The 27,653-nt window shown below is 41.1% G+C and overlaps 1 protein-coding gene and 1 pseudogene across 2 annotated transcripts; both read right to left on the bottom strand.

Annotated features, from left to right (window-relative positions):
- Nucleotides 1-267: 267 nt before the first annotated feature.
- Nucleotides 268-27,325, bottom strand: LOC147462872 (5'-adenylylsulfate reductase-like 2). Of its 2 annotated transcripts, none has more exons than XM_086485839.1 (4): nucleotides 26,954-27,325; nucleotides 26,632-26,819; nucleotides 1,401-1,528; nucleotides 268-1,321 (listed from the first exon to the last, which is right to left on the bottom strand). In XM_086485839.1, the coding sequence occupies exons 1-4, from the start codon at nucleotides 27,185-27,187 to the stop codon at nucleotides 879-881; spliced, it is 993 nt and encodes a 330-aa protein (XP_086341965.1). In that variant the 5' UTR covers nucleotides 27,188-27,325; the 3' UTR covers nucleotides 268-878. The 2 variants fall into 2 exon arrangements, with proteins under 2 accessions (XP_086341965.1, XP_086341970.1); XM_086485844.1 differs by having other exon boundaries at nucleotides 1,401-1,525.
- LOC147462873 (uncharacterized) lies at nucleotides 17,085-19,280 on the bottom strand (annotated as a pseudogene).
- Nucleotides 27,326-27,653: the final 328 nt, after the last annotated feature.

Here is a 27,653-nt window from a genome sequence, read left to right as displayed (position 1 = left end):
AACTTGAAACTTCAAGTTGGGAGAGTGCAAGTAGTCTTAAGCCTTGAGCACAGAAATTACAAGTGTTGAATTTAAGGCAAGCTTCCACTGCTCAAAGAGTTCTTACTAGATGGAAACAAGGAAAGAAAGACAATAGTTCTTGATAAGTAGTCCAACATCTCAAGCATGCTTAACAAAATTTTGCATAAAATCACACCAAATGTTGATCAACTTTTCTAGAACGATTTCTGCTTTTATTATAAACAAACTTGCAGCTGCAAAACCAAGTCCATGCCAAGGAGTATTATACTTGAAAGAGGTATTGTTTCGGGGGTGGGTGTTCGACTCAACCTCGACCACTCATGTAAGAATCGAGAGATTCATTTATAACCTGATGGGGCATTGCTGTGAAACAAACATGTTGACACATATGAGGGGCCATGAGCAGGCCTGACACATTAGATATCCAGATATTGATACAAAACCATTAGATGTTAGCAAGAAGGAAAAGGCAAAGTCTTGCTTCTCTAATAGAGGTTGTGAGATCCACTTGACAACTACGACACCCACCTGACCTACCCCATATAGGGAAAGAAAAGCAAGATTTTGGCTCATTCAGGACATAAGGGAAACATGAAGGAGAAATGTACATATACGCTGCCTCTGATCTCCCAATAACAGGCTGACTAACAGCATTTTAATCCTACCACAGTCCCAATACTGCCATAGCTGAGGAAAACTCTTTATAGACTCACCTTGCATATACATGGCACTCCAAAAATCCTCTCAAAAAATAGTGGACAGACCATCGCACTCTGCTATTCCATACTCTACAAAGTTGTGCAAGCATCTTAAAGTACCTTTTTGGAGCACCCCCATCAGTCAGAATGGTATGTTCTTCAGCCCACGCTCGACCCTTTTTTGGTAGGATCTTCTGCTGCTACCCCTCTTGCGCTGCATTCAGCAAGTGCCACCGCTGCAAGAGAAGAGGAAGGCCAGCTAGGTACAGAAAGAACGCCCTTGCCATTCTCTTTGCCTTTACTTTTCCCGGCCACTCGTGCCACTTTTTTCCTTTGTTCTGCAGTCACACGACTCGGACTGCGCCTTTGAGCCTTTGAAGACATTCCTTTCAGATTCCAGTATCGCCTGAGGCTTGCAGCTATTTTGGGTTGGACATACAAAAAGGACCTCAGCACTACAAATAAAACAGCAAAGGCCAGATAAAGGTCGTCCCAGAGCCACTTTGCAAACCGATTTCCCCAGCTCCTTTCCCTGCTCGCCTGCTTCCTTGGAGAGGTACTGACTTGTTTCAGAGAGTAGCTTAGAGGGACGTGCGTGAAACCTGTCACCGGAGTAATTTAAATATTAATTAAAATGCTCAAATACTTTATACACAACATAAATAAGAAACCTTTCTATACCGGTTTTTTCCTCGTAAAATTGACTGACAGATTGCAAAGAGCGAAGGCCATGGAACTGAAATCTTGACGTTCTATTATGCACAAAAAGGGCGGGTAAACTGCGGACTCCATGTTCAGAGAGTTCACTGCTAAAAACAAAAAACAGATAGAATTCTTAAATCCAACATAGAAAACATAGCTTGAGTTGCATGCACACATAGTTTCCAAGATTTTAACAGTGGTGTCACAAAAGGCTCCTAAACTTCTCTTAAAACCCAGAATGACTCAAATGTTTCTTAGCTCAATGTCATTTATGCTAATAAGAGAGGTAGATCCTGGAGGTAGATCCTGGATCCTCCTGCGTCTTTGAACCTGTCTAGCTGGAGGCCTCCACATTACGGTTTTCAACATTAGGAGACGTTTTTTTTGCAAGGACAAAAACTATGTAGATAAAAGAATAAGTGTAGTGGGCGGGCGCTTGACCTAACCAACCACATAGGGCTTTGATGAGCGCGCGGCGGTGTGTGCAAGTAATAGTGCACGCGAAGATGTCCAGACCTTGAGGCTTGAAGCGGAGGCACTGTGCTGCAGAAGGAAAGTGCTAGCAGAACGAAGAGAGAGAGAGAGAGAGAGAGAGCTCACGTTTTTGGGGAAAACTCAATAAGTGAGTTTTGGGTTTTCCCACTTTTATTATAAGTGACCTTTAAAAAATGTGTCCAAGAAACTGGACAAAGTATAAAAATGTACAAAAAGGGCTTATTTAGGCCTTTAACCCAACAACCTCCCACTTAAAGGCATAAATGACGCCTTTAAGTTAACCAACTCCCACCAGCTGTATACAATGCTCATGTTGAGCCTTAGCAAGACTCTTGGTGAGAACATCTGCAGGGTTATCCTGTGTATGGATCTTAGTCAAGCTGACTAGACCATCCTCCAATACCTGTCGTATGAAGTGGTACCGCACATCTATGTGTTTGGTACGCGCATGAAACATGGCATTTTTGGCTAAATAGACAACACTCTGGCTATCACAACCCAACACGGGTGTATGAGCAGGCATGCCAAGTTCTTTTGCAAGTCTTCCCAACCAAATGGCCTCTTTTGAAGCCTCTATGGCTGAAATATATTCAGCCTCAGTAGTACTCAATGCCACAATTTTCTGTAACCTAGAACACCAAGAGACTGCACCACCAGCAATGGCAAATACATATCGACTGGTAGATTTCCTGGTATCCATGTCACCTGCCATGTCTGCATCACAATATCCCTGCAACTTTAAGTCACTTTTGCCATAACAGATACACTTTGATTGTGTACCTTTTAAATATCTCAGAATGCATTTGACAGCTTCCCAATGCGCTTTGCCAGGATTCGACATGTATCGACTAACAACTCCCATTGCATAAGCAATGTCGGGATGAGTGGCAACCATAGCATACATAAAAGAACCACAAGCTGATGCATAAGGGATTCCCTTCATTGCTTTCAATGCCACCTCATCCTTTGGGCAATCTGCTTTGCTAAGCTTAGTGTATGGAGGTAAAGGTACTCCAAGATGCTTAGCATCAGCCATATTAAACCTGTCAAGTACTTTTGCAATGTACCTTTCTTGAGATAAAAACAGCAATTTCAGCTTTCTATCTCTTTTAATAGGCATGCCCAAAATATGCTCTGCATCACCCAAATCCTTCATAGCAAATGTTGAATTTAGCTTACGTTTCAGAGCATCAAGACTAATCTTATGTTTCTCGGCAAGCAGCATGTCATCAACATAGAGAACAAGTATGATGGGACTACCATCTTCATCCCTTTTCGTATACAAACAATGATCTGCATGGTCGCGTTTAAAGCCTTGAGACAGCATAAAAGTGTCAAACTTCTTATACCACTGCCGTGATGATTGTCTCAAACCATACAGAGCCCTTTTCAGTTTGCATACAAGTTCCTCACGTGTAGGAACTACAAAACCTTCAGGTTGTTCATATATATGTCCTCTTCAATGTCACCATGCAAAAACGTTGTCTTTACATCCATTTGATTCAATTCCAAATCAAGCACCGCAACGAGAGCAAAAAGGACACGTAAAGTTGTAAGCTTTACAACTGGAGAAAAGATTTCTTGAAAATCAATTCCTTCTTTCTGTGCATATCCTTTTGCAACCAATCTTGCCTTGTACTTGGGTTTTATCCACAATCTTAATCTTGTATACCCATTTGTTAGGAAGAGCCTTTCTCCCTTTAGGCAATGGCACAAGATCCCAAGTATCATTTGCATACAAGGATTTCATTTCCTCTTGCATTGCAAGCTTCCACTTACTGCTTGACTCACATGTCTTTGCCTCTTTATACGTAAGAGGCTCTCCCTCATCTGTCAACATAATGTAATGCAAAGAGGGATCATATCTACTCACAGTCTGTCTTGGACAAGTAGACCGCCTCACCCAATGATCCACATTATCCGGTAATGGGTCTACATCAGGTGGCATAATAAAATCATCAACAATGGGCTGTTGTACATCATTTTCAGCATTGTTTCGTGGCTGCAAATACCCTTCGGGAGCCTCAATTTGCTGTCCAACATCATATCATCTGGCTCAAACACCACTGGATTATCTACATTTTCAGCCATACGTGGTGCATCCTGAGGGTCAAAAATAGGCCTAACGGGTGGCTGGTCATGCTGAAATTTGACCCTTTTATGGTCATGCTTTGAGGCACAATTGTTTTGAAGCAGCCTTGCCTCATTAAAAACAACATCCCGGTTGCGTACAACCCTTTTGAGTTGAGGTAACCAAATCCTGTAACCCATTTCGCCTTCTTCACCATATCCCATGAAAAGGCCTTTAATGGATTTGACATCTAGTTTACTCCTCAACTCGGGTCTGACATGCACAAAAGCCTCGCAACCAAAAATGCGTAAGTGATCATATGAAGCAGGCTTGCCAAACCAAACCTCTTCAAGGATGTCACCTTTCAAAGACATGTGAGGGGATCGATTGCATATATGCACTGCAGTTTTCAAAGCTTCTCCCCAAAATCCATGAGAGAGATTAGCTGTGGACAGCATGCATCTCACCCTCTCACAAAGTGTCCTATTGAATCTTTCAGGCACACCATTAGAAGAGGGGCTGTATGGCACAGTAAGCTCCCTCTTAATGCCCAAGTTTTCACATTGTTAAATTCAGCACTTCTGAACTCCCCTCCATTGTCCGTACGCAAGCATTTTAGCTTTCTACTTGTTTGGGTGGTCACAAATGCATGAAATCTCTTAAACGCAGCAAAGGCTTCATCCTTAGATTTAAGGAAATAAACCCAAATTTTTCTAGAATGATCATCAACAAAGGAGACAAAATAGCATGCACCTCCCATAGACTTAGTAGGCATGCTACATACATCAGAATGTACAAGATCAAGCACACAAGATTTACGAGACACCAGAGTAATAAGAACGCTTTACTTGCTTGCCATATTGACATTCAATCTTAAAGTCAAGCTTTGTGCCTTTAGCATCAAGCTTGTTCAAAGTACAAAGTTTAGAAAGGCCATTTTGGCTCATATGGCCAAGCCTCTTGTGCCACAACTCCATGTGAGAGTTAATTTCAGCCAATGCAATAAACTTGCCCAACACAGCCTATCCATGCATGCAGTAAAGTGTCCCTTTCTTTGTACCCTTTACAATCAACCTTGAGCCTTTAGTCATTTTCCATGATCCTCTCTCAAACAAGATGCTGTAACCATGCATATCCATCTGACCAACACAAAGCAGACTCTTCTTGATTCCCAGCACATATCTAACATCATGCAAGACAAGCTCATTTGTGTCATCTATGGAGAGATGCACAATGCCAATACCCTCAATGGAACATGCATGATTGTTTTCAAGGTATCCATGGCGACGCTTGCCTGCATCAAAAGTAGAGAAACACTCCTTGATAGGAGTCACATGAAATGAAGCACCGGAATCAACAATCCAAGTCTGGGATAATGCATCATTGGCAGTCAACAAAGCATCAATAAGATCACTCTTGGTGATCTGCATGTCCTGTGAATGAACATTAAGAGAGGCATCAATGTCATAAGCATCATCATCTGACAAAGTGGTACACAAGATGTCCTCTACATCTAACAGCTCCTCAATCACAACACTAGAAGCCACATTGGCCTTCTCTTTGTCCTTTGAGCTATCCTATGCTTCTGTCTTGACTTCCTTCTTCTCTTTCTTTTTTTCTCCGCCATTCTGTTTCCGTTCTAACTCGGCTTTGTAGTACCTGCAATCGGGTTTCTTGTGACCTTTCCAACCACACTGATAGCAAGTCACATCACCCTTGCCTTTGCTGCCATTTCCCCTTTCCTTACTCTTACTCTTACTCCTTTGTGCATAGGCATTCTTCTTTTCTGTCTTGCCTCTAACCATGTTGGTAGAGCTGCCTCCCTCTCCACTTGCTTTCCTCTTGATTTCCTCATTCAAGATAGAACCCCTAACACCATCAAAGGTCAAATTGGGGTTATTGGACAATGAAACCACCAATGTTTCCCATGACTCAGGTAAGATCATAAGCAAGAAGATAGCTTTCAGCTTATCATCAAAAGGGAGCAAGCTGAATCCTGTAACTGCGACAAAGTACCTGCGAACAACGACAAGTGCTCTGCAGCGCTCTTAGACTCATCTAGTTGCATGCCAACAAGTTTTCGTATCAAATGCACTTGGTTGACAGCCATTGTATTCTAATACATTCCCTTTAACTTCTCCCACACATCAAAAGCACTTGTGATACCTTTCACATCAATGATTGTCTTATCGGTCATGGCCATTTTAATGTATGTAGCAACCTTCTTGTTCAGGCTAACCCATGGTTCATCCGTCATATTCTGTGGCTTTACATGTTCAAGTGCCCCTTCACAATCCTTAAGAAATAGGATTCCCTTGATCCTGTCTTTCCAAAGATCGAAACCTGTTCCATCAAACCTCCTAATCTCGAAGAGATTCTTCACATCCGAAGAAGATGAGGCCATAGTTGCACGAATAAGAGGGCTAATACGTTGAATTTTTGGGCAAAATGCACAAAAACCGGAGTATAGCCTCACTGAGGTGTACACTACAGCTCCAAATGGTCACAGGAGCAATTTAGGGCAAAATAGGTCGATTTAGGCACAGAAAACAATTTCTGAAATTTATGCGCAGGAAATTTCAGTGAACGAATTTATGCTCAAAAACAACAATTTTAGTTGTTTTTAACCTCATAGAACATACATAAGGCTAATGCACAACCTTTAGAAGCATGTATGAGCAAAAGCCCCAATTTGTAGCATCAAATTGCACGAAATTGAGCCACAAATGGTCATACATAGCCAAAACTTGTCAAACGTGCGTAGATTGCTTCAATTTGCACTTCCCCCAATGTAGTCGCATCATAAAAACACTTGCAAAAGCCTGCGTAAATCTGAAATTTGCTGAAAACACCTGTTTTAGGACCTGTTTTTCGGCAATTTCAGTGTTTTCGGGTAGCGGGGACTTAGCAAAAGTGTTCCCACACCTTAATACATCATTTGCAAAACCTGTATTTTGCTGTCATAACTTGTAATTTGTTGGTTTTGACCTAATTTCAGCCTGTTTTAGGTCAATTTGACTTGCCGAGAGCTCTCTAGTGTCCGAGGACGAGTCCTTTCGCGATGAAATTGCAAAATCTCGCGTGAAAGTTGACCTCCTTGGCTGAAAATCAGCGTTTGCAGGTTTGGGAGCAAACCCTAATTGGGCTCTGATACCAGTTGATGAGCGCGCGGCGGTGTGTGCAAGTGATAGTGCACGCGAAGATGTGCAGGCCTTGAGGCTTGAAGCGGAGGCACTGTGCTGCAGAAGGAAAGCGCTAGCATAACGAAGAGGGAGAGAGAGAGAGAGAGAGAGAGAGAGAGAGAGAGAGAGAGAGAGAGCTCACGTTATTGGGAAAAACTCAATAAGTGACTTTTGGGTTTTCCCACTTTTATTATAAGTGACCTTTAAAAAATGTGTCCAGGTTCAATATGAACCTGGACAAAGTATAAAAATATACAAAAAGGGGTTATTTAGGCCTTTAACCCAACAGGCTTTACCCCAACAGTAGTTCCTTTTGGATTAACAAATGCTATTAACAGCGACCTTCAACTGCACGATGGAGTGTATTTTTAGAGATCACCATCAATATGTGGATACTTTCTTTGATGATATTCTTACATTTAGCAAGAATGAAGAGGAGCATCGCTAACACCTTGAAGCAGTTTTGCAAGTTCTTCAACAAAACCAACTTCTTATAAATGGTAAGAAAAGTGAGTTCTTCATGCATAAAATAAATTACATTCGGCATGTGGTCTCTTTAGAAGGCATTCAAATGGTCCTGAGAAGATAAAGATAATTCAAGAACTGCCAATACATCTAGTTGCATGAAGTACGATCTTTTCTAGGGTTATGCTCTTATTACCGCCGCTTCATAAAGCATTTTGCCCATATCACCTCTCCATTACATGACCTCACCCAAAAGAGTAGCAACTTTCAATGGCATAGAGAAGGACAACCGCTTTTTCTATTGGTTGGCACTTTGAAGGATAATCAAAGTCTGAAAGACAAAGAGCTTCACGATTATTACAACCTTAGCCAGTACCAGACAATCCTTGGAGTCCTATCACTGTGGATTTCAAATTACGGTGACACCACAAGGAAATGACATAATTTGGGTCATCGTAGACAAATTCAATAAGCAAGCTCATATCATTTCTTGTCTCAAAACACTGAAGTCCACACAAGTTGCACGGCTCTTTATTCAACCTATCTTCATAGGTTACATGGCATGCCTTCAAAGATCATTTCTAATAGAGACTCCAAGTTTACTAGTAATTTTTGGTCTGCTCTATTAACAATTTGGGGACAACTTTAAAGTTCTCCTCATCTCTTCATCCACAAACTGATGGTCAAACAAAGGTCCTGAATCTCACTTTTCTTGATATGTTGAAAGCTTATGTTAGTAAACAATAATCACAATGGAAAGAGTATCAACCTTTACTAGAGTTTACACTCGTCAAAAGGGAAAGCCCCAGGAAAGTCATACAACGAAGAGTAATACCTCCACCTATCATCCACACGAAGGATAAAGTTTTTACATATGAGAAATTTGTCACAGACTTCAAGACAGCCATGAATCAAGTAAAAGCTACAATCAAGGCAACTCAAGAACGATAGAAGAAGCAAGCAAACAAAGACAAAAACGTTTAATCTTTAGAGAAGATGACTATGTCCTACTTAAGTTTGATAAAAACAAGTTTAAGCAAAGTTCAAGGCAGACAAAGATTTTTTAAAGCTGTCTAAAAGATACTTTGGACTCTTCAAAGTGATCGAGAAAATCAATGAAGTGTGCTACAAACTTGAGGTTAATGCGGGAGATCACGAAGAAGATTTTGATCATTTAATAGAGAAAGAGTACGGGCCACCTCAACCTACTCAATACAAACTTCAAGAGATAAAGCGTCGACAGCAGGTTGACGAGTACACAAAGCAAATGATTAAGTTTGCGAATGATCCACAGTATGCAATAGTTTTTTTCTCAACAATCCATCGCAAAGGGATCCTCTTGTTTCAGCAGGATTGATTTAAAAAGAGGATATCATCAGATCCGCATCGCAACGGGAGATGTCTACAAGACAACCTTTCCGACGAGCTTTGTTTCATATGAATTTTTGGTGATGCCTTTTCACCTTACCAATGCTCCAGTGACTTTCAACCGAATGATGGATAAGATTTTCAGAGAGTATAGATCATTTGTCGGCACTTTCTTTGATGACATTATAGTCTTCTCCAAGGATGAAGCAGAACATAGACACCATCTGCTACAAGATCTTTCAGGCATTGCAAGATCACAAGTTAGTTATCAATGCCAAAAAGAGTGAATTTTTCTTGCCGGAGATGCACTTTTTGGGACACATCGTCACAACAGCAGAAGTACAAATGAAGCTATACGTGATTGGCCTGATTTGAAGAATGTTCATGAAGTTAGAAGCTTCTGGGCTTATGTTCTTACTACCGGCAGTTCATTCGAAAGTTTGCAGAGGTAGCTTTCCCTTTGCACATTCTGACATAGAAGGAGTCTCTTTCTCGTAGGGACCTACAGAGATGATTGCCTTTCAAACACAGAAAGAGAAATTGACTACTGTACCAATATTGACTTTGCCGGATTTGCAGAAGTCATTTGAAGTATATTGTGATGCTTGTGGTCGTAGTCTGGGAGTCTTAATGCAAGAAGGCCATGTGATTGCCTATGAAAGCTGATTGTTTTCAAGGCCAGAATTGACAGCACAGATTTATGACAAAGAGCTATTGGCAGTGATCCATGCTCTTACTCAGTGGCGACATTACCTACTCGGAGCCGATTTCACGGTCTTTATTGACCATCAGAGTTTACCCTACTTCTTGTCACAGAAGCAGCTTTCCAAAAAGCAAATGCGGTGGACTAACATCTTGTCACAATTTCATGTTCACGGACACAAGAACTAGGTGGCAGATGATTTGTCTCGGAAGTCGCTAGTATTGGCTATTTCTGCGATTCATCATAGAAGCTTCGAGGACATGGTTGATCAGTACGACATGGATCCGGATTTTTCGGATGTATTCACTCAAATACAGAATGGGGAGGTAGTAGCGGGATATTCCATACAGGATGCTACTTCATGAAGAAAACGATGTTGTGCGTAACACAACCGTTGAGGAAAAAGGTTTTGACAAAGTGCCATTGTCCACCTTTTGCAAGTCACCGCAGCATTGACACCACCTTGAAAGGTGTGGAGCGTTACTTCTTTTCGCCGAGACTCGAGAAGGATGTGGATGACTTTGTACGCAAATGCTTGGTATGCCAAAAGGTCAAGTTTGATAGGCGTAAAGCATAGGGATTGTTACAGCCTTTACCAATTCCCACCCGCCCCTAGGAAAGTATTGCTATGAATTTCATTTTTTTATCTCCCGAAGACACAAAGTGAGCATGATGGCATTTGGACTGTCATCGACAGATTTAGCAAGCAAGCTCAGTTCATTCCAGTGAAGAAAACAGTCAAGCCTGATGATTTAGCGAGACTGTTCATTGCACACATTTTCAGATTACATGGCATGCCTGAGACAATAGTCTCTGACAGAGATCCCTGATTCACGAGTTTATTTTGGAAGGCTATTTGGAAGAACATTGGCACACAGTTGCAGTTCTCATCATCATTCCACCACAGACAGATGGGCAATCTGAGATTGCAAATTCAGTTGTTTTGGATTTGTTGAAGTCTTACATTTTTTATCAGAAGACTCAATAAGAAAAAAAATTGCCCTTAGTAGAATTTGCCTACAATAACATGGCCCACTCTTCGACGGGAAAGGCACCATTTGACATCATTGAAGGTGCTCCGAAAGTTCCACCCTTCTTTAGCACGAAAGATAAGATTTTTGAAGCCGACCAGTACACGAGGGACTTGGAGACTGCTTTTGCCAAGGTGCGGGAGGCTTCAACGGAATCTCAAGAAAGACACAAGAAGGCAGCAAATCAACATTGTCAATATTTGAAATTAAAGGAGGACGATTAGGTGCTTTTACGTTGTGAGAAGGCACGCCTAAGAAAGAAAAAGGAAAAGGAGCGACTTTTTTCAAAGCTTAGCATGAGGTACTATGGCTATTTCCAAATAAAAGAAAAGATAAATGATGTCTCCTTTAGACTGAAGCTCTCCGAAACTTGGAAGATTCACATCTATTGAAGCCTTTTAAAGGCGATGTGCCCGATGACGGGGAGCCAGATGACTAACCTGAAGTGGAAGAAAGCGAGGAGATACTTGTTGCAGATCAGATATTGGCACACAAGGACAGAAAGATTAAAGGTAAAGTGATTAGGCTGTTCTTGGTTAAATTCAAGAACTATCCTGCATTGGATGCGAAGTGGATGGAGGAGGACCTAGTAGATACTCCTCAGATTTTGGAACTTTACCTTTAAGCATTTGGTTTAGCATAGTCTACTTCGATAGAACCCCGATTTCAGTATGGGTGAATCTAGTGCAGTGGTTTTTTACAAGAGAGGAGTCACTCCACTCCTTTGTCGACGGATTACCCCGATTTTGAATAGAGTCACTAATGCTCTTTAAAGAGCATGGCCGCATTGACATCCTTGTCAACAGCGCTGGCATGCATTGCATTGCCCCTATTGCAGAGCTACGCTTTTCCTCCTCCAAAATGCATTCACCACCAATGTATTTGGTAAGCCAACACTTTGTTTTCTTGTTTGATGTATCGCTAGATGTTTAAGGAGGCCAGCTACTTGTTTTCTAGTACTTCTCTTGATGATTAAATTATCATTTTAGTATGGCTACGTTAATAATTGATACATTATGTATGTTTACATTTTTCAGAACAAAAACCTATTGTTGTAGAGCAGCCATGTTTTTTCTTGCAATTGGAGTGCTTTTCGGCCTACCATAGCATTGCCCCACTAGTTGACTATGTATAGTTCAGGGAGGTTTATGCGCGTTTGCCAAGGCAAGAGCCTTCTGAACAAGAACTGGATTAGCAAATTGCTAATCTCCCACAGGTACGCACGTCGCACAGTTCCATCGCGAAAGTTCACGGATTTGGAGAGTTTTCTCGCATGAAAACTCGTCCAATTTACAAGGGAGTTGTCCCATTGCGTGCAGGAGCCCTTGGGACACGCGTAGACATGTTCGCTCTGCTAAAAAAACGATCCAAAACAAAGAATTACAGCCTCCTGTGTTTTTCTGCAGATTTAGGGTTTCGCACCTAAACTGCAAGAGAACGCCAGGGGAGCCCTAGGAAAGCCTTGGGATGCATGTACAGGGTTGTGGGCACCAGACAGTGGAAAAACATGAATTACAGCATGCTGAAATTCTGTTACTACTCACCAGAAAGCTCCTAAATTGCGAGGGAATCCGTCCTAGACAAGTACTTTTGACCTACAGGGGTTCTAGCGCCATTATGCTGCCGAAATCAGGTTGGAAACCTGCGTTTTCACTATTCAGCCCTCGCCAGGTTTGGTGTAAGGTGCAGCAGAAGTGAATGTTGAACTTTGCTCAAGATGAGTGCTCCGAACTGTGCTCAAGGATTCCTTTTACTTACGGAAGGGAGAGCCTTCCGTTCTTTTAGTGAGAGAGTGCAATGGACACAAACAAAGTGAATGGACATTGTGAATGAAGGTGCTGAGACTGAGAGATAAAGAAGAGAATACGACACCAGACTGTTGTCAAACCCTCCTCCGAAGGCCCCACTCTCTATGGCGAGAGCGGTCTACTTATGAGTGCACAAATCTCTACAATGCTTGGACTTGCCGACGATGTCGACGACGATGAGGACGACGACGAGACTGGCTGAAAACTGAAAACGCTAATGGTTGAAATCTGCAAATCTTTATCTGCTGAATTCTAACTCTATGTCGGTTATGACAATGTCGATGACGACGATGCGACGACAACGCGCTGAAAACGCAGATGCTGAAATCTGCGTTTTCCGGGCTGAATCTGTAAACCTTGCGGAATCAGACCGTGCGGCGAGGATCAGCTGCGGGAAGGTGAGATCTGCGAGGTTCAGGACTTCTTCTGCGAGTGTTAACTGTTGAAAACTGAAAACGCTGATGCTTGTAGGATTCCGTCGCGAAGATCTGCAAAAACGTTGAAGTGTCTGTAGATGCAAAAACGCTAGGGCTGAAAATCTGTTGCTAGATAAAATCCACTAACGCTAGGGCTGATCTGCTGTCGTGAAGTGGTTCTGCTATGTCTGTTAATGCCGAAGCTCCTCTACAATGCAAAATCGCCAAGGCTGATCTGATCTTGCAAAAACGCTAGCTTGATGCTGAGTTGCAAAAAAGCTAGGCCATGTTGTTGGGGGTCCTGCTGAGAAGGTGCATGTTGAGCGATGCTCCTGTTGCCTTTTCTTCCAGGAAGTGCTAGCGCTAGGTTTGCTTATATACAAACTAAAGTCATTAAAAAATAATTAGTGAACAATGTCAAAAATAGGGAAAATAGGTCTATGCACTATAAAAATGCTACTGATGGGTTCTGACTGTAATCTAATGATCATGCTATGTGCAACCAGAGGATATGCATCTAATCTAAGTGTTTGGACATGCACGGTCTGCGAACAAACTCACAAAAGTGCCAGATCACTTCCTATTCTAGACTGAATTGACTGAGCTGAACCCTGATCATGTTGTAGCTTATCCACGAACACATAGCTTATATCACGTGACATCCCCTCCTTTTCAAAGTGAGGTACTGGTACCGAACTGTATGTCGTCGAGGGAGATCGCCAATAGCATCCGCAATCCTGGAAGGGACTCTTCGTCGGCCCACTCTGATGTGTGGGTCGTGCGGTACTTGAACTTCATAAAGGTCTGCAACGCTTGCTTCTTTGGGCCGCGCCGAAAGCGACACAAAGTCTCCTGTGGCTCCTTCGATGCTTCAACTTCGTCTAGAGTCATGCTTCTTCCATCTTCAAGAATCTCCACGGCTGAAAATTCCTGAAACCACTTCCAACACAAAAACATGAACATACCCATTCCATGTAAAGTGAGGGGAATAAATCTTGTCTTCTTCAAAGACTGTGCATGCAATGTAGATGAACAAAGAGACGGATTGTTAACCCGTTCACCACACACACGCAAACCATGAGATCGAATCTCTCTCTTCTGATCTAAAGCAATCAACTGTGGCAATTCACGACGGAAATGCCCATGCTTGGTGCTCATACTTTCATGTGCTCTTTCTACAACTGTGTCGTGCCAAGGAAGAGACATGGAATGTGACTTCCTTGAATGCATACTTTTCACCTTTTCATGAATAATCCGCATACATCCGTGCTCATTCATGAGTGAAACGTGCTCAACGTACAATATGTCATGCCTAGGAAAAGGGATCACATATAGACGCGTACTAAAATACAGGAAACAATCACGAACGAAACACTCGAACAATGCGTGCTGACGAATCATTCGAACACACGGTACTTCCTGTAAAGGTTCTTTGGACCTAGGCTTGAGAGCCAAGATCGGTTGTTCGTGATTGATCGAATCTGCAATGAGGTTAGCGTCGCTAGAAAAAGTATCCACTAACTCATCCTTCTTGTGAACAATCACATCTTCTTCATGCAAATCATCATACTTGTGAGAAATCACATCTTAATCATGCAAATCATCATGCTTGTCATTGTCATCCAAATCATCATGCTCATCATTATCATTCAAATCATCATGCTTATCATCATGCAAATCCTGTGTATCATGCTTTGGAGAAGAAGAGACTGAGAGAGTCTCCTTCTCCTGAATCCGTTCAATCTTCACCTACACATTAGCATTGAGAGATGGAGAATGAACAACTTGCTCTACACGAATGACAATGGAGAGTCACTTTTGGCATTGAAAGTGAACGTATTTTCTGCCCAATCAATAAGAGGGTTATGCTCACGAAACCATCGTATACCCAAAATCATATCACATCCTGAGAGAGGAGAGACAAAAAAATTTCTTCGGAAAGCAGCTTGTTTAACTGTAAACAACACATCCTGGCACTCTTTCATGATGAGAGAGTCCGTACCGGGAGCGAAGCCAAAGACCTCGAGAGGAGATTTCTGACTAACCTCTAGGCGGGCAGCAGAAATTCACTTCAAAACAATTCACAACTTACACTTCATTCGACACGGCCTGACAGAGTTCCGTGCATAGAGATATTGGCCCCAAAGATTGGCGTCCTTTTCGGTATTTCTTTTTGTATTAATTTGTGTTCAAAGTAAAAGTGACTGGGAGGGTTCTCACTCTCAGACTCTGCGTCCAGATGCTCTCTAAGAAGTGAGGGCCCTGCCCACTTATTTATTTGTTACAAGGGATATACCTAGATGAATCGAGGAAAAACCTAGATTCACCCTTGAAGGAAAGGGCAAGGTATAGACTCATGGTAGTCACCCACAAGACAATATAACCATTAGTTCCATCATGCATAGTATTGACTAAATACCATGACATCCCCGCTAACGTCGTCAGTGTCCAATAGTGGGTGTAGAACTAGGTACTAGCATATGCTCCCCAACACAACATACACCACACGCATGAGCATACATCAACACAAAGTTCAGCGTATTGAGTTTCTGCCATGACTCCGGAGATGAAGCCTAGCACTAAAAGAAGCATTAAATCGAAAAAATTAGCACAAAAATGAGGTAGTTGATAGGGTATACGCACCACAAAAGATAGAAAGAATTAGCACAATATCAGCTGGTCATAACTCGGACGAAAACTTCACAATGTGAAGTCTGCATGTCCGCTATACGACTAAAAAATATACCTAGACGAATCCAAGATAAGCCTAGATTCACCCTTGAAGGAAAGTGCAAGGGTATAGCCCCATGGTTACAAGGGATGTTACAAGGGATACCCAAAATAGTAATCAAAAGCTTCTCTAAATTAAAGCAACTTATTCCCAAAAGCTGCCAATTCTTCAACCAGTGCAAAAAGCTGATTTTTGTACAACATCAACGTAAAATGCGGAAATCCGTACACTTTGCCACGTCAACAAGTCAATGTGAAAAGCAGCGCAATTTACGGGCCTGTCATACTGCTGCCACGTGTCACTGCCGCCAGGTTTGCTGCCCCACTCAGTGAATGTATCCAGACATGCCACGTCACTGGTTTGTGACATCCCCCCCCCCCCCCCCCCCCCCAAAAGCATTGTAATCGCCCTCGATTACACCTACAAAACAAGCAGAGACCATAAACTCTCTTAGCAGACACTAACTGTTAGTACCGACGCACTAGGAACAACACATCTACCACATGTACCAATCGACAGTCACATCACAAAACATCACTTGACATCACATGACAAATCACATTCAAAAATCATTTCAATCTCAGACCATGATTAATCGGCAACATATTTAGCAATCGCATCTAGATCTAGTCGAGATCTCTCAGATGCCCGATTAACTAATCCTTATTGCAATCATATACCTTCATAAGTTCAGAATAGTCTGAACTCACGAATTATAAGAGGGAATAAAGTACTCATAAAACTATAAAAGCAAGGGACACAAGAAAAGAAAAGAAAAAACAAAAACAAACAAACTAAATCACTTTGTTTGCTACGAAACAAAATTAAATAAAACAAAACATTATTAACTTAAAAATGTTTTTAGAAAAGGCATGCGTAAAATAAGTTGACGCAACTTACTTGGCTTAAAACAAGTACTCAACTTTAGGCAAAAAAGGATAAGACATCTTAAAAACTTAATCCTAGAAATCAAACTTCACACAACAACTTCTAAAGGAACACATTCTTGAGTCCTCAGGTAAGCTAGATACGAAATCGAAAAATGAATACTACTACAAACCTACGAAGAGCAAAGATCCAAACTTGACAATATGTGACCTCAACTTCGCTGCTTGGCCAAACAGGAAGAATAAAATTATCACCTTTATCATGCATAGCTTGGACAATACCTATGACATCCCTACTCACGTCGTCAATGCCTAAGAGTAGGTGCAGGTTTGTATAGAGTTCATTCATGCTTTGAACGTACTCTACAAAACCAACGAGTTGAGTTTCTATCACCCTCCAAAGGTGATGGGTATACTCAGCCATGATAAAGGCTAGCATTTGTCAAGCTATAGTAAAAATACTAGAAGCGCTAGCGATCAAAACAACAACATAAGGTGTTATTAAGTCAAACAATAATTGAGCTTTTTAGCTCCCCAGTTCTATTGAATTTACTATTGATTATCTTAAATATTCCAAAGAAAGAAACATTAAACTAAACTTACTACGATGCAAAAATGAACGAACGTTTTTCATGATTCTTTTGAATGAGTATCCTTTTTCAACTAGTAAAGAAATAAGATGGCAAGATTGAACAACAAAAGCAGATTTACTAGAACAAAGACGAGAAAATCTAAATAGTTAAGAGCAAATGACACCGTACTTAGCTAAAAGAGAAATGTTCGAAGAAATGTGAGGAATACGCATGATATTTAGATTGGCATATTCTGGTTCAAGGCGCTTATCATAGATATCTACTTCTAATCCCAAGGGAGTCTGAAAAATCTTAAGGTCTAAAGAGGCACAACAATCACTATTTGTGGTACAATTAAGTTCACAAAACTCCTTAGGATAAATTCCTCCGCCTACAGAACTCAAATTTAAGTACATAAAATCTTGAAAACAAGGAATGTCATGAACAAAAGGATCATCTACAGAGCGTCTTACATTGCATAACTTGTGCAAAAATATTGGGCAAGTGTTAGCAAGGACAAGACGCTCCATAAAATCAAACTCATAAGTAAAAAGATAGAAATTAGCAATTGTTTGCTTAAAAAGAGAGTTGTCGATGGTTATATATAAATTGTCCAAAAGAAAAGTTAACCAAGATATAATGTCAATGTCATCTACAATCCTGTTTAATCTCTTTCTTCCTTTGTCTACATCTACATTCTTACTTTTCAACCATAAGAAGTCAAAGTTCAAGGCTTACTTTTCTAGCAATGCCTTGTACCTATCCTTCTCAAGCTTGTACACAAAAACCTATGAAATAAGAGACTTGACTCTAAATTTAAGGTCCTCCAAATTTAGCTTCGTATATAGCATTGTAAAGTCAAAAGTTTGGAGACAAAAAGGAGAAGATTTCTCCTTAAGGCTTCTTGAAGGGTTCAAAAACTTTATAACAGGAATCACACCTACTGAATTATTTAAAATCCAACTTGAATCGATAGGTACGTCTGCTTCCTTTAGCATATTTTTCCACAATTCATTTACACTAAGTAAAATGGCTTTGAAGCAATAACTAAGCCATTTGCAAACCTCTGTCAAAGAGGTGTTACAAGAAGCAACTATAAATCTAGGCTTTATAGGGTTCTTGTGGAACTTCCAAACGGTATATAGAAAAGGTAATTTAGGCTGGCACTTGAAACCAAAAGACTTACAAAATTCTTGATGTTTCAAGATAACCTCTTGCATCGAAAGATCACAATCATTTTAAGTCTGAGAGTTTACTTCACCGAACAAGCATTCTAAATAGAACTTTTTGCACGTAACAACAAAGTTATTAGAGCACTTATCTACGTAGGAGATTACAAAATCACGATGAAATTTGTTAAGAAGATCACGATCAAAAGAAGATAAGCTATCCTTCCTGAAGAAACATTCCTAGAGCAAGATGCTAATTTCAAAGAAGCTTGCTTGAGGACTACAGACTTCCAATGGGTAAAAACACCTTGAACTCTTAAAGACTCCTCAAACTTTACTACGAAACAAGAAATTCCTTTCTCTATGGTTTTGAGAAGTCAAGAGCCATTTGAGGAAGGGAGTCTATATTTAGTACCTCTTGAGAAAAGGTCTTTCAAGGAATCCAAAGGAAGAATAGAACAATAGACAGTAACTACATGACCCAAAGCTCCATTTACGTAAGAAGAAAAGACAGTTTTACTACAAGGACAATCAATACTTGAGAATGCTAGCCTTTCTTGCTTTTTAAGATTACGTCCGATGTCAGGTAGTTGAAAGCTTTTTGTCCTAAAGTTTTCACACATTTGAAAGCTACGACAAGATGGTTCCATACCTTTCTCACACAAGGAGGGAGAGCATCCAAAGCTTCTTGAGATCTCAAAATAGAGCTTAATCCAATCTTGTATAAATCAGGGGAGGTAAAGATAGTTATCAACAAAGCTTTCTTTCCAACCAAGGGATATTTCAGACTAGGACACTTCGACTTCAGAAATTTGCCTAACAATACTCGAAGTTGAGTACTATGAGACTCTCTTAGCTCCACATCTTCAAAAGAGTAGTACTCAAGGGTATACAAGAGCTTAAATAGAATCCTTATATTATACCTTTCAAATAATTTATAGAAAAAAGAACCCAACTCCATGGCTCTAAATAGGTAAATCAATCTCCGTTTGAAATCCCTACAAGCAAAAATTCTATGGTTAGAAGGGCCATCACTCTCAATTCTAGAGATTGAAGCCCTAGGGAGACCTTGTACTCTACTAGAAATAGTGTTGTGTAAGACAACTGGATTGATTTCAGGGATAGAAGGTGGATCTGAACAAGAACCTTTAAGAATCCAAGTTCTTTTAAACTGACTTGAAGGGAGAACTAACTCTAGTTTGGGATGCCTTCGCCAAAGCATAGGTTTCTTATGGTAAATTGACTTATTTTTACGTAAAAAAGACTTTCCTTCCAAGTTGAAACCTTTAGGGAAAAAGTATGCCAAGTTCTCATCCAAAACAACTCTCGAGGCCATGCTGATTTATAGATCTCTTTAGAGTTTCTAAAATTATCCTCTATGTGCTCAATGAAAAAACGATAGAAAGACTCAAAGCCATGTTTTGCTATTGCCGCATACAAGGGTTTCACACTTTCACGTACGGTGCTCTTACTTTGAACTTTTCTCCCTTCTCTTATATGTTCCTCCCGAAAAGCTGTTCAAAAGGTTTGGCCAACATACATCATAGAACTATCATGAATACTATAAATAACATAAATAACTTGAGAGGCATGAACCGGACTTAAAGCACGATCTACCACAAAATGTTTTTTCCTTAAACGTCTCAAACGATTAAGGGCTTTTATGGAAGAACTTGTGTAATGAGTACTAACTAAGACATTCTTGAAAGAAGCCCAACAAATAGAACCATCACCAAAATCATGCAAATTCTTCAAATTCGACTTAGCTAAAAACTTAAATCTATCTTGATACAGATTATGACTACTTCTAGTTACTGAAAAGAAAGAAGGGTCGAAAAGACGTACTTGAGAGTCATCAACATTGCTAGTTGAAGTTCAAGAAGTAAAAGTGTTTTTCATTTTTGTAGTAAGATCAGTGTTTCAGATCAACGCCCGCCTCAAGGCTAAAGATCCTAAGACTAGATTGGTGCTAACCACACCCCTCATTTGTATAGCAGGGCTGCTGCCAAGCAGTGAGGTCCTTAAATAAGGCTGCTTACTACACTCAAACGATCATCGACAATAGCGTGCAATCGAGTGCCCGTGATCCTTGCTAGAATCACTACTCAACCTCTCCTCTCACAAGAGATATTTCATGAAACCACACAAGAAACCCTTGATCCAAGGGACCCAAATTAAGATGTTAATTTTATTTTTTAGGAGTTTTAAGAGAAAACCATTACTTATTAAAAACATGTATTCCACATATTTATAACTTTCTCACAACCAAAAAAAAAAAAAAACCCACACACACAATCAAAAGCACAAAACAACAAATAGATAAATCAAAACAAATTAAAAGATTAAAGACATAACACTTAAACAAATCAAAATCAAGACAAAAAGAAGCTCTACACAATAAATCATGATACAATCAAAATTACAAAAAGACCCATTACTTATTAAAAAGTTTATTTAAAACGAGGAATAAAAGTAATACACACATAAAATCACATCGACACATGAATATAAGATCGACAGTTGTTGGGATATGCACACCCTCCCAATATATCTTCATGAAGCTCAACAGCTGGTCACCACTCCAACGAAAATCAAAAAAAATTTGCATATCCGCTAGATGATTGAAAAATATACCTTCATAAGTTCAGAATAGTTTGAACTCACGAATTATAAGAGGGAATAAAGCACTCATAAAACTATAAAAGCAAAGGATACAAGAAAAGAAAAGAAAAAACAAAAACAAACAAACAAACAAACTAAGTCACTTTGTTTGCTACGAAACAAAACTAGATAAAACAAAACATTATTAACTTAAAAATGTTTTTAGAAAAGGCATGCGTAAAATAAGTTGACGCAACTTACTTGGCTTAAAACAAATACTCAAAGACATCTTAAAAACTTAATCCTAGAAATCAAACTTCACACAACAACTTCTAAAGGCTTAGATCCTTATTGCAATCATGTCAATAGAGATTTATCACACCAAAAGACTACAGTCATTTCGCCTATCAGTTCCTACACTTGAACAAGTCAAGTACAAACCAGTATCATATTAACACGAATTCCAAATCTTAAAGTCATTACAGCACAGTACTGTCAACTCGCAATATCCAATAGGAACATCAGTGACTCTATTATCAAAAATCAGGGCAATTTGTTGACAAAGGAGCGGAGTGACTCCCTCTTGTGCAAGACTGCTCCCTCGTGTACTGGTCGACTTCAAAAATCTTATCTTTCGTGCTTAGAAAGGGTGGAACCTTCATAGCACCTTCAATAATCTCAAATGGCGCCTTCCCCGTCGAAGAGTGAATCGTGTTATTATAGGCAAATTCCACCAAGGGCAAATACTTTTCCCATTGAGTCTTCTGATCCGAAATTTAAGACTTCAATAGATCCAGTACGACTGAATTTGCAATCTCAGATTGCCCATCTATCTACGGGTGGAAAGATGACAAGAACTGCAACCGTGTGCCAATGTTCTCCCAAATAGCCTTCCAAAAATCGGGAGTCTCTGTCAAAGACAATTGTCTCGGGCATGCCATGTAATCTGAATAACTGGGCAATGAACAGTCTCGCTAAATGATCCGGCTTGACTGTTTTCTTCATTGGATGAAATGAGTTCGCTTGCTAAATCTGTCAATAATAGTCCAGATACCATCGTCCACACTCGGTATCTTCGGGAGATCAAAAATAAAATCCATTGCAATACTTTTCCAGCTGCAGATGGGAATGGGTAAAGGCTATGACAATCCCTATGCTTTATGCATGTCAAACCTGACCTTCTGGCATACCAAGCAACTGGGTACAAAATTGTCCACTTCCTTCATGAGTCTCGGCCAAAAGAAGTCTCTCTCCACACCTCTCAAGGTGGTATCAATGCCGCGGTGACCCATAAATGGTGGACAGTGGCATTCGGTTAGAACCTTTTCCCTCAACGGCTGTGTAATGCACCACATCGTTTTCTTCAGCAAGTAGCCATCCCGAATGGAATATCCCGCTACTACCCCGCCATTTTGTATTCGATCGAATACATATGCAAAATCTGGATCTGTGGCGTACTGATCGACCATACCCTCAAAGCTTCTATGATGTATCGCGGAAATAGCCAAGACCAACGGCTTCCAAGACAAAGCTTCTGCCACCAAGTTCTTCTCTCCTTGCACATGGACAATCTGGAAGTGAAACTGTGACAAGATGTTCGCCCACCGCATCTGCTTTTCCGATAGCTGCTTCTGTGACAAGAAGTATCGTAAACTCTGGTGATATGTGAGTTTGTAAAATCGGCTCCGAGTAGGTAATGTCGCCACTGAGTAAGAGCATGGATAACCGCCAAAAGCTCTTTCTCATTTATCTATGTTGTCAATTCTGGCCTTGAAAACAATCGGCTCTCACAAGCAATGACGTGGCCTTCTTGCATTAAGACCGCACCTAGACTACGACCACAAGCATCACAATATACTTTGAATGACTTCTGCAAATCCGGCAAAGTCAAAACAGGTCCTGTAGTCAATTTCTCTTTCAATGTCTGAAAGGCAGTTACCTCTGTAGACTGTGGGTCCCCACGAGAAAGGGACTCCTTTCTGTGTCAACAAATCCAAAGGGAAAGCAACCTCTACAAACTTTCTTATGAACCGCCGGTAGTAAGAACATAAGCCCAAGAAGCTTCTAACTTCATGGACATTCTTCAAATCGGGCCAATCACGTATAGTCTCAATCTTCGTCGGGTCCATCTGGCATCTGCACTCCTGCTGCTGAGACGATGAGTCCCAAAAAGTGTATCTCTAGTAGGAAAAACTCACTCTTCTTTGCATTTATCACCAACTTGTGATCTCGTAATGCCTGAAAGACCTGTAGCAGATATCTGTGTTTTGCCTCATCCTTGGAGAAGACAATAATGTCGTCAAAGAAAGTGCCAACAAAAGATCTGTACTCTCTGAAAATCATGTCCATCAGTCGCTTAAAAGTCGTTGGAGCATTGGTAAGGCCAAAAGGCATCACCAAATATTCGGATAAGCTGAAGGTCTTCCAAAAAGCTATCTTGTAGACATCTCTTGGTGCGATTCGGATCTGATGATATCCGCTTTTCAAATCGATCCTGCTGAAACAAGAGGATCCGTATAGTCGGTCTAGAATGTCATCGATCCTAGGAGTCGGAAATGTGTTCTTAATGGTGATTTTATTGAGAGCTCTATAATCAATGCACATTCTCCAAGATCCGTCTTTCTTCAAAACCAACAACACCATAGAGCAGTAAGATGAAGTACTCGGCTGGATAAGACCCTTTTCCAAGAGGTCTTTCACTTGGTTCATAATCTCTTCATTCTAGGCTCGGCTCACACAGTAAGGTGGTCGGTTCGGTGGTGTGCTTCCAAGTATCAGATCAATAGTATGATCCTCAGGATAAGCTGGTGCCAACTTGCCTGGCAGGCCCTCAGAAAAGCAATCGGCATGAGAGTGGAGAAAATCTTGGCATTCTTTATAAAGTTCAGACATATTCGTCATGTGTTCATCGTTTAACTCTTTCAAATAGATCGAGTAAACAAACAGACTGGATTTCATTAATTTAAAAACAGCCGAAGCCGATACAATAGGGACAGACTCGCTCTTCAATTTCACAGCAAGTACAATTCTTCGACCCTTTTCATTTATCAATGTCGCTTTCTTCGCCCGATAATCAACCACGGCGTTGTTCTTATGGTACCAAGGGACTCCAATGGACATCACAACCTTCCAAGGGCATTATGTAAAAGTCCTCTTGCCCCAAGTACCCTTGACAATGCAACCGAAGTTTGCCAATGACAGGTGTAATGGCTATGTCCCGTCCGGGTGCCACTAGAACTGACTCTGCTTGTGGTCCATCCGATCGGGTGTAATCTCAAGCCGCGCCGCCAATTCAGGTGAAATGAAGTTTGCCTTGGCTCTTCCATCAAAGAAAATCACGGCTTCTTGATCTTTCACTTTGCCCCAAGCTCGGCAAAGTTCTGTACTTTTATTAATCGTGCTTGGATCAGTACCCATGGAATCTGAAACCAGTCTTGCTTTCCTCTTGCCTTTTTTGCCACTTCCCTTAGTTGCTCTCGAACTCTCTGGCATGTCTTCATTTTGTCCTTGTTGTGCCTTTTTAGGGCACTTCGCGGAGACATGCCTATGTTCTCCACATCCAAAACACTTCCCCTCTTTGATGTAGTTGGCTCTCTCTCGAAGAGTAAGCCGGAGTCGTGAATCCTTATCTTTCTTTTCTTGGAGGCTCTTCTTCTTTCTACTTTCATTATTAGAAGTCTATTCGGTCTCTAAGTCATGATCTCATATGTGGGGTAAGTCGCATAGCCAGAATGGATCGTAAAACCCCGTTTCGCATGACTCATCAATTCTTGAATAGAATCATAATGTTGTTCTAAGCAGTGATCTCGGATCTTTGTAGGAAGTCTGCAGCAAAACCGCTCAAATCTCTTCTTTAAACGAAATCTTCTTCAATGAAGAAGCTGGTAGAAAAGAGCTCCAAAATCTCTCGCAATGTGCGTCCAAAGAATCTCTCTTGGTCATCCAAAGATGATTCCAAGCAGTTCGTATATCTCGTTCGTACTCTCGAGTCAGCCAAGAAGAAATAAAAAGCCTTTTAAATTTCAGCCATTTAACTGGCGCTTTCTTATTTAATAGAAGGGTGGATCACCATGCTCGAGCATTTCCCTTGAAGAAAGAGGTAGCCCTCCGAATCTTGGAGTGCTCTGAGTAATGCCCTCTAGAGAAAGCTATATCAAACTGCTATATGAAGGCCAAAGCCCTCGAAGCATCTCGGAATCCAGAAAAAGTGTCAAACTTAATTGGTTATCCACCTTCTTTAAATTCTCAAACTTTCTTGCTTTTATCTTCGAGGAAGTCATACTGGTTGGCTTTATAAAAATGCTTCTTCTTTGCGTAAAATCTGTGATCGTCGGAGTCTGAACTATCTAAAGACAAGTCCTCTGTAGAACTGTCAGAAACTGGGCGAAACTTAGGCTTCTTTGCCTTTTTCTTGCCCTTTCCAAAGCTTTGCTTTCTGCTTCGCTTTTTCCCTTTCCTATCTTCTTCGCTCGAGTCAAAAGAGCTAGAAAAAATGTCAGAAGAAGAAGAAGAAGAACTGGATACTCCTTCAAATCGCACACACTTGGTTTGCTTTCTTGCCAAGGCAAAAGTAGATTGACGACCCAAATAACCCGGGAAGTCATTTCCTTTCTTCTACTTTTTGTCGTGCTTTTTGGCTTTGTTGTCTCATCCAAAAGCCATCCTTGATAGAAAGACTGCGTTCCGCCTCCCCATTCTGCAAACTCACAAAAATACTGGCAAAAGCGTCTGCAACCAGCCTTGCGCTATGCACTTTCTTAAAATGTATAGAAGAAGTTTGTCCAGCTCATCTATTTCACACGCCACTTAGCAAAGGTAAGGAAATATCTCGAAGTCTGATGGTCTCAATACACACTAAGATTTGTACCCAATAAGTAGCACTTCCAAAAGCTTGACGGAAGGATAACTTCCAAAAGCTTTTTCGCATAGATGGTAAGCAATCTTCTCTCACATGACCCTCCTGCTATCCGAGTAGGGTTTCTGCTAGAGGATGTACAAATGCCAATAGCTGTTTCCCATAGATCTAAGCAAACTGCTCTGCCTTGGTATGCAATCCGCCCTATACACTATCACATGACCCTTCTGCTCTGCAAAACAGCCCACTCTTACCTCCACATGCATCACAGTGTGCCAGAAAACCTTTCTGCAAATTTGGCAACAAAAGAAAGACATGGTCCGCCTCTCTCTTAACCTTTAAAAGGCAATGATCAATCATTGTCCCAAATAAAAGGAACACTTGTCTCCGTCAGCTCATGTAGGGGAGCTGCAATCGTTGCAAAGAGTCAAATGAAACAACTGAAGTGAGCACAAGCCCAAAAGGCTCCTCGCATCATTTACATTCTTTACAGGTGGCCGATCTCTCACGACTACCGCTGGATCCATGCTTACTCCACCCCTACAAGATAATGTGTCCCGCAAAGTGCATCTCCTTTTTAAAATTCACTGTGCCAGTATGCACCATAAGTAATAACCTCATTCAAGCATACCTCAATTGAGAGAACTTGTCACCTAAAAAATAGCATCCTCATATCACAACAATAAGAATCCTTGCCAGACCATGTTTACAACATCCATACCAGACTACATTTCTATCGTCCATATGATAGCAATCCAAAATAAATTATAACAACGTGCAAATCAACTACTAGATGTCGTGAAGTGAAATGAGCAGAACTGAATTGCCAAATACTTTGTTTCTGCCTCCAACTCACCTTGGCCAAAGACCAGACGATTCTACTGCAATATGATGAATCGCTGGGAAAAGGATTGAAAGCAGATCAAACATTTGTCGTGTGCTTCTGGAAAATGGACACCGCTCCACATAAAACAGCAAAGCAGTGTATTCGTAATTTCTTTTCCTGTAAAGGCTAAAAGCCCTGTTTATGTCGCGACCATCAACCTAACATGCCACCAGAAATGACCCATAAGCAAAGATCCTCGGGCCCTTGGAATGGAAAGTTTGGCATTGGCTGCACAATCACAAACCAAGAGTGCAAAAGACCTAACACAAGCATTCAAGATGAATAAGCTTACTTGCAAGACCCTAGGCCGGCAATCATCTTCATGCAGGTGAGGATAGCATAGATCGCCTTGCAAGGCTGCAATATCAGTGAGAGTACGCTTGAGGCACAATGGAGAAGCTACTTTAGCTGCCTGTGTGCTGCCGGACATAAGCAGCACGCTCACGAAGAAGAAATATGCCAGAAATCCCAACTCCATTACAGAAGAAAAGTTAACGAATCGAATAAACCGGCCTGATTCAACCATCCATTCGCAAAATGAAGCCACTGGAACCCTCAAGCAGCAAGGCGGCCCTCCAACTTCTTCACAGGGCGGTGTGTGTGTGTGTGTGTGTGTGTGTGTGTGTGTGTGTGTGTGTGTGAGAGAGACAAAGCGAGAGAAAGAGAGGGAAACCAAGATAAGATAAACCTGCCGATGGCGGCAACAAAGACAGTGGAGCAACGAAGCGATGACCTGCTGTGATGGCGCTGCGCTTCCTTCTACCGTTGAAACGCGTGGCTATGGCGATCCGGCTCCTTCCCGCTAACTTTGACGCGCCGTCAAATTTAAGCCAAGTAAAGATTATTTCTCGCCCTAGGCCTTGAAGTCATCGACCAAAATGAACTGATACCTAAACAATAGCCGGAAGAACAAGGTGCGAGGAGACAGAGACAGATAGCATTAACACGTGAAGAGGAAGGTCGTTGGACCGGCCAGCTGATGAAGCTACCTG

This window comes from Adiantum capillus-veneris, chromosome 2 (assembly GCF_014529385.1).
Source record: "Adiantum capillus-veneris isolate H3 chromosome 2, ASM1452938v2, whole genome shotgun sequence".
Taxonomy (NCBI): domain Eukaryota; kingdom Viridiplantae; phylum Streptophyta; class Polypodiopsida; order Polypodiales; family Pteridaceae; genus Adiantum; species Adiantum capillus-veneris.
The sequence above is the reverse complement of the archived record's forward strand: the minus strand, read 5'-3'. Positions and strand labels throughout refer to the sequence as shown.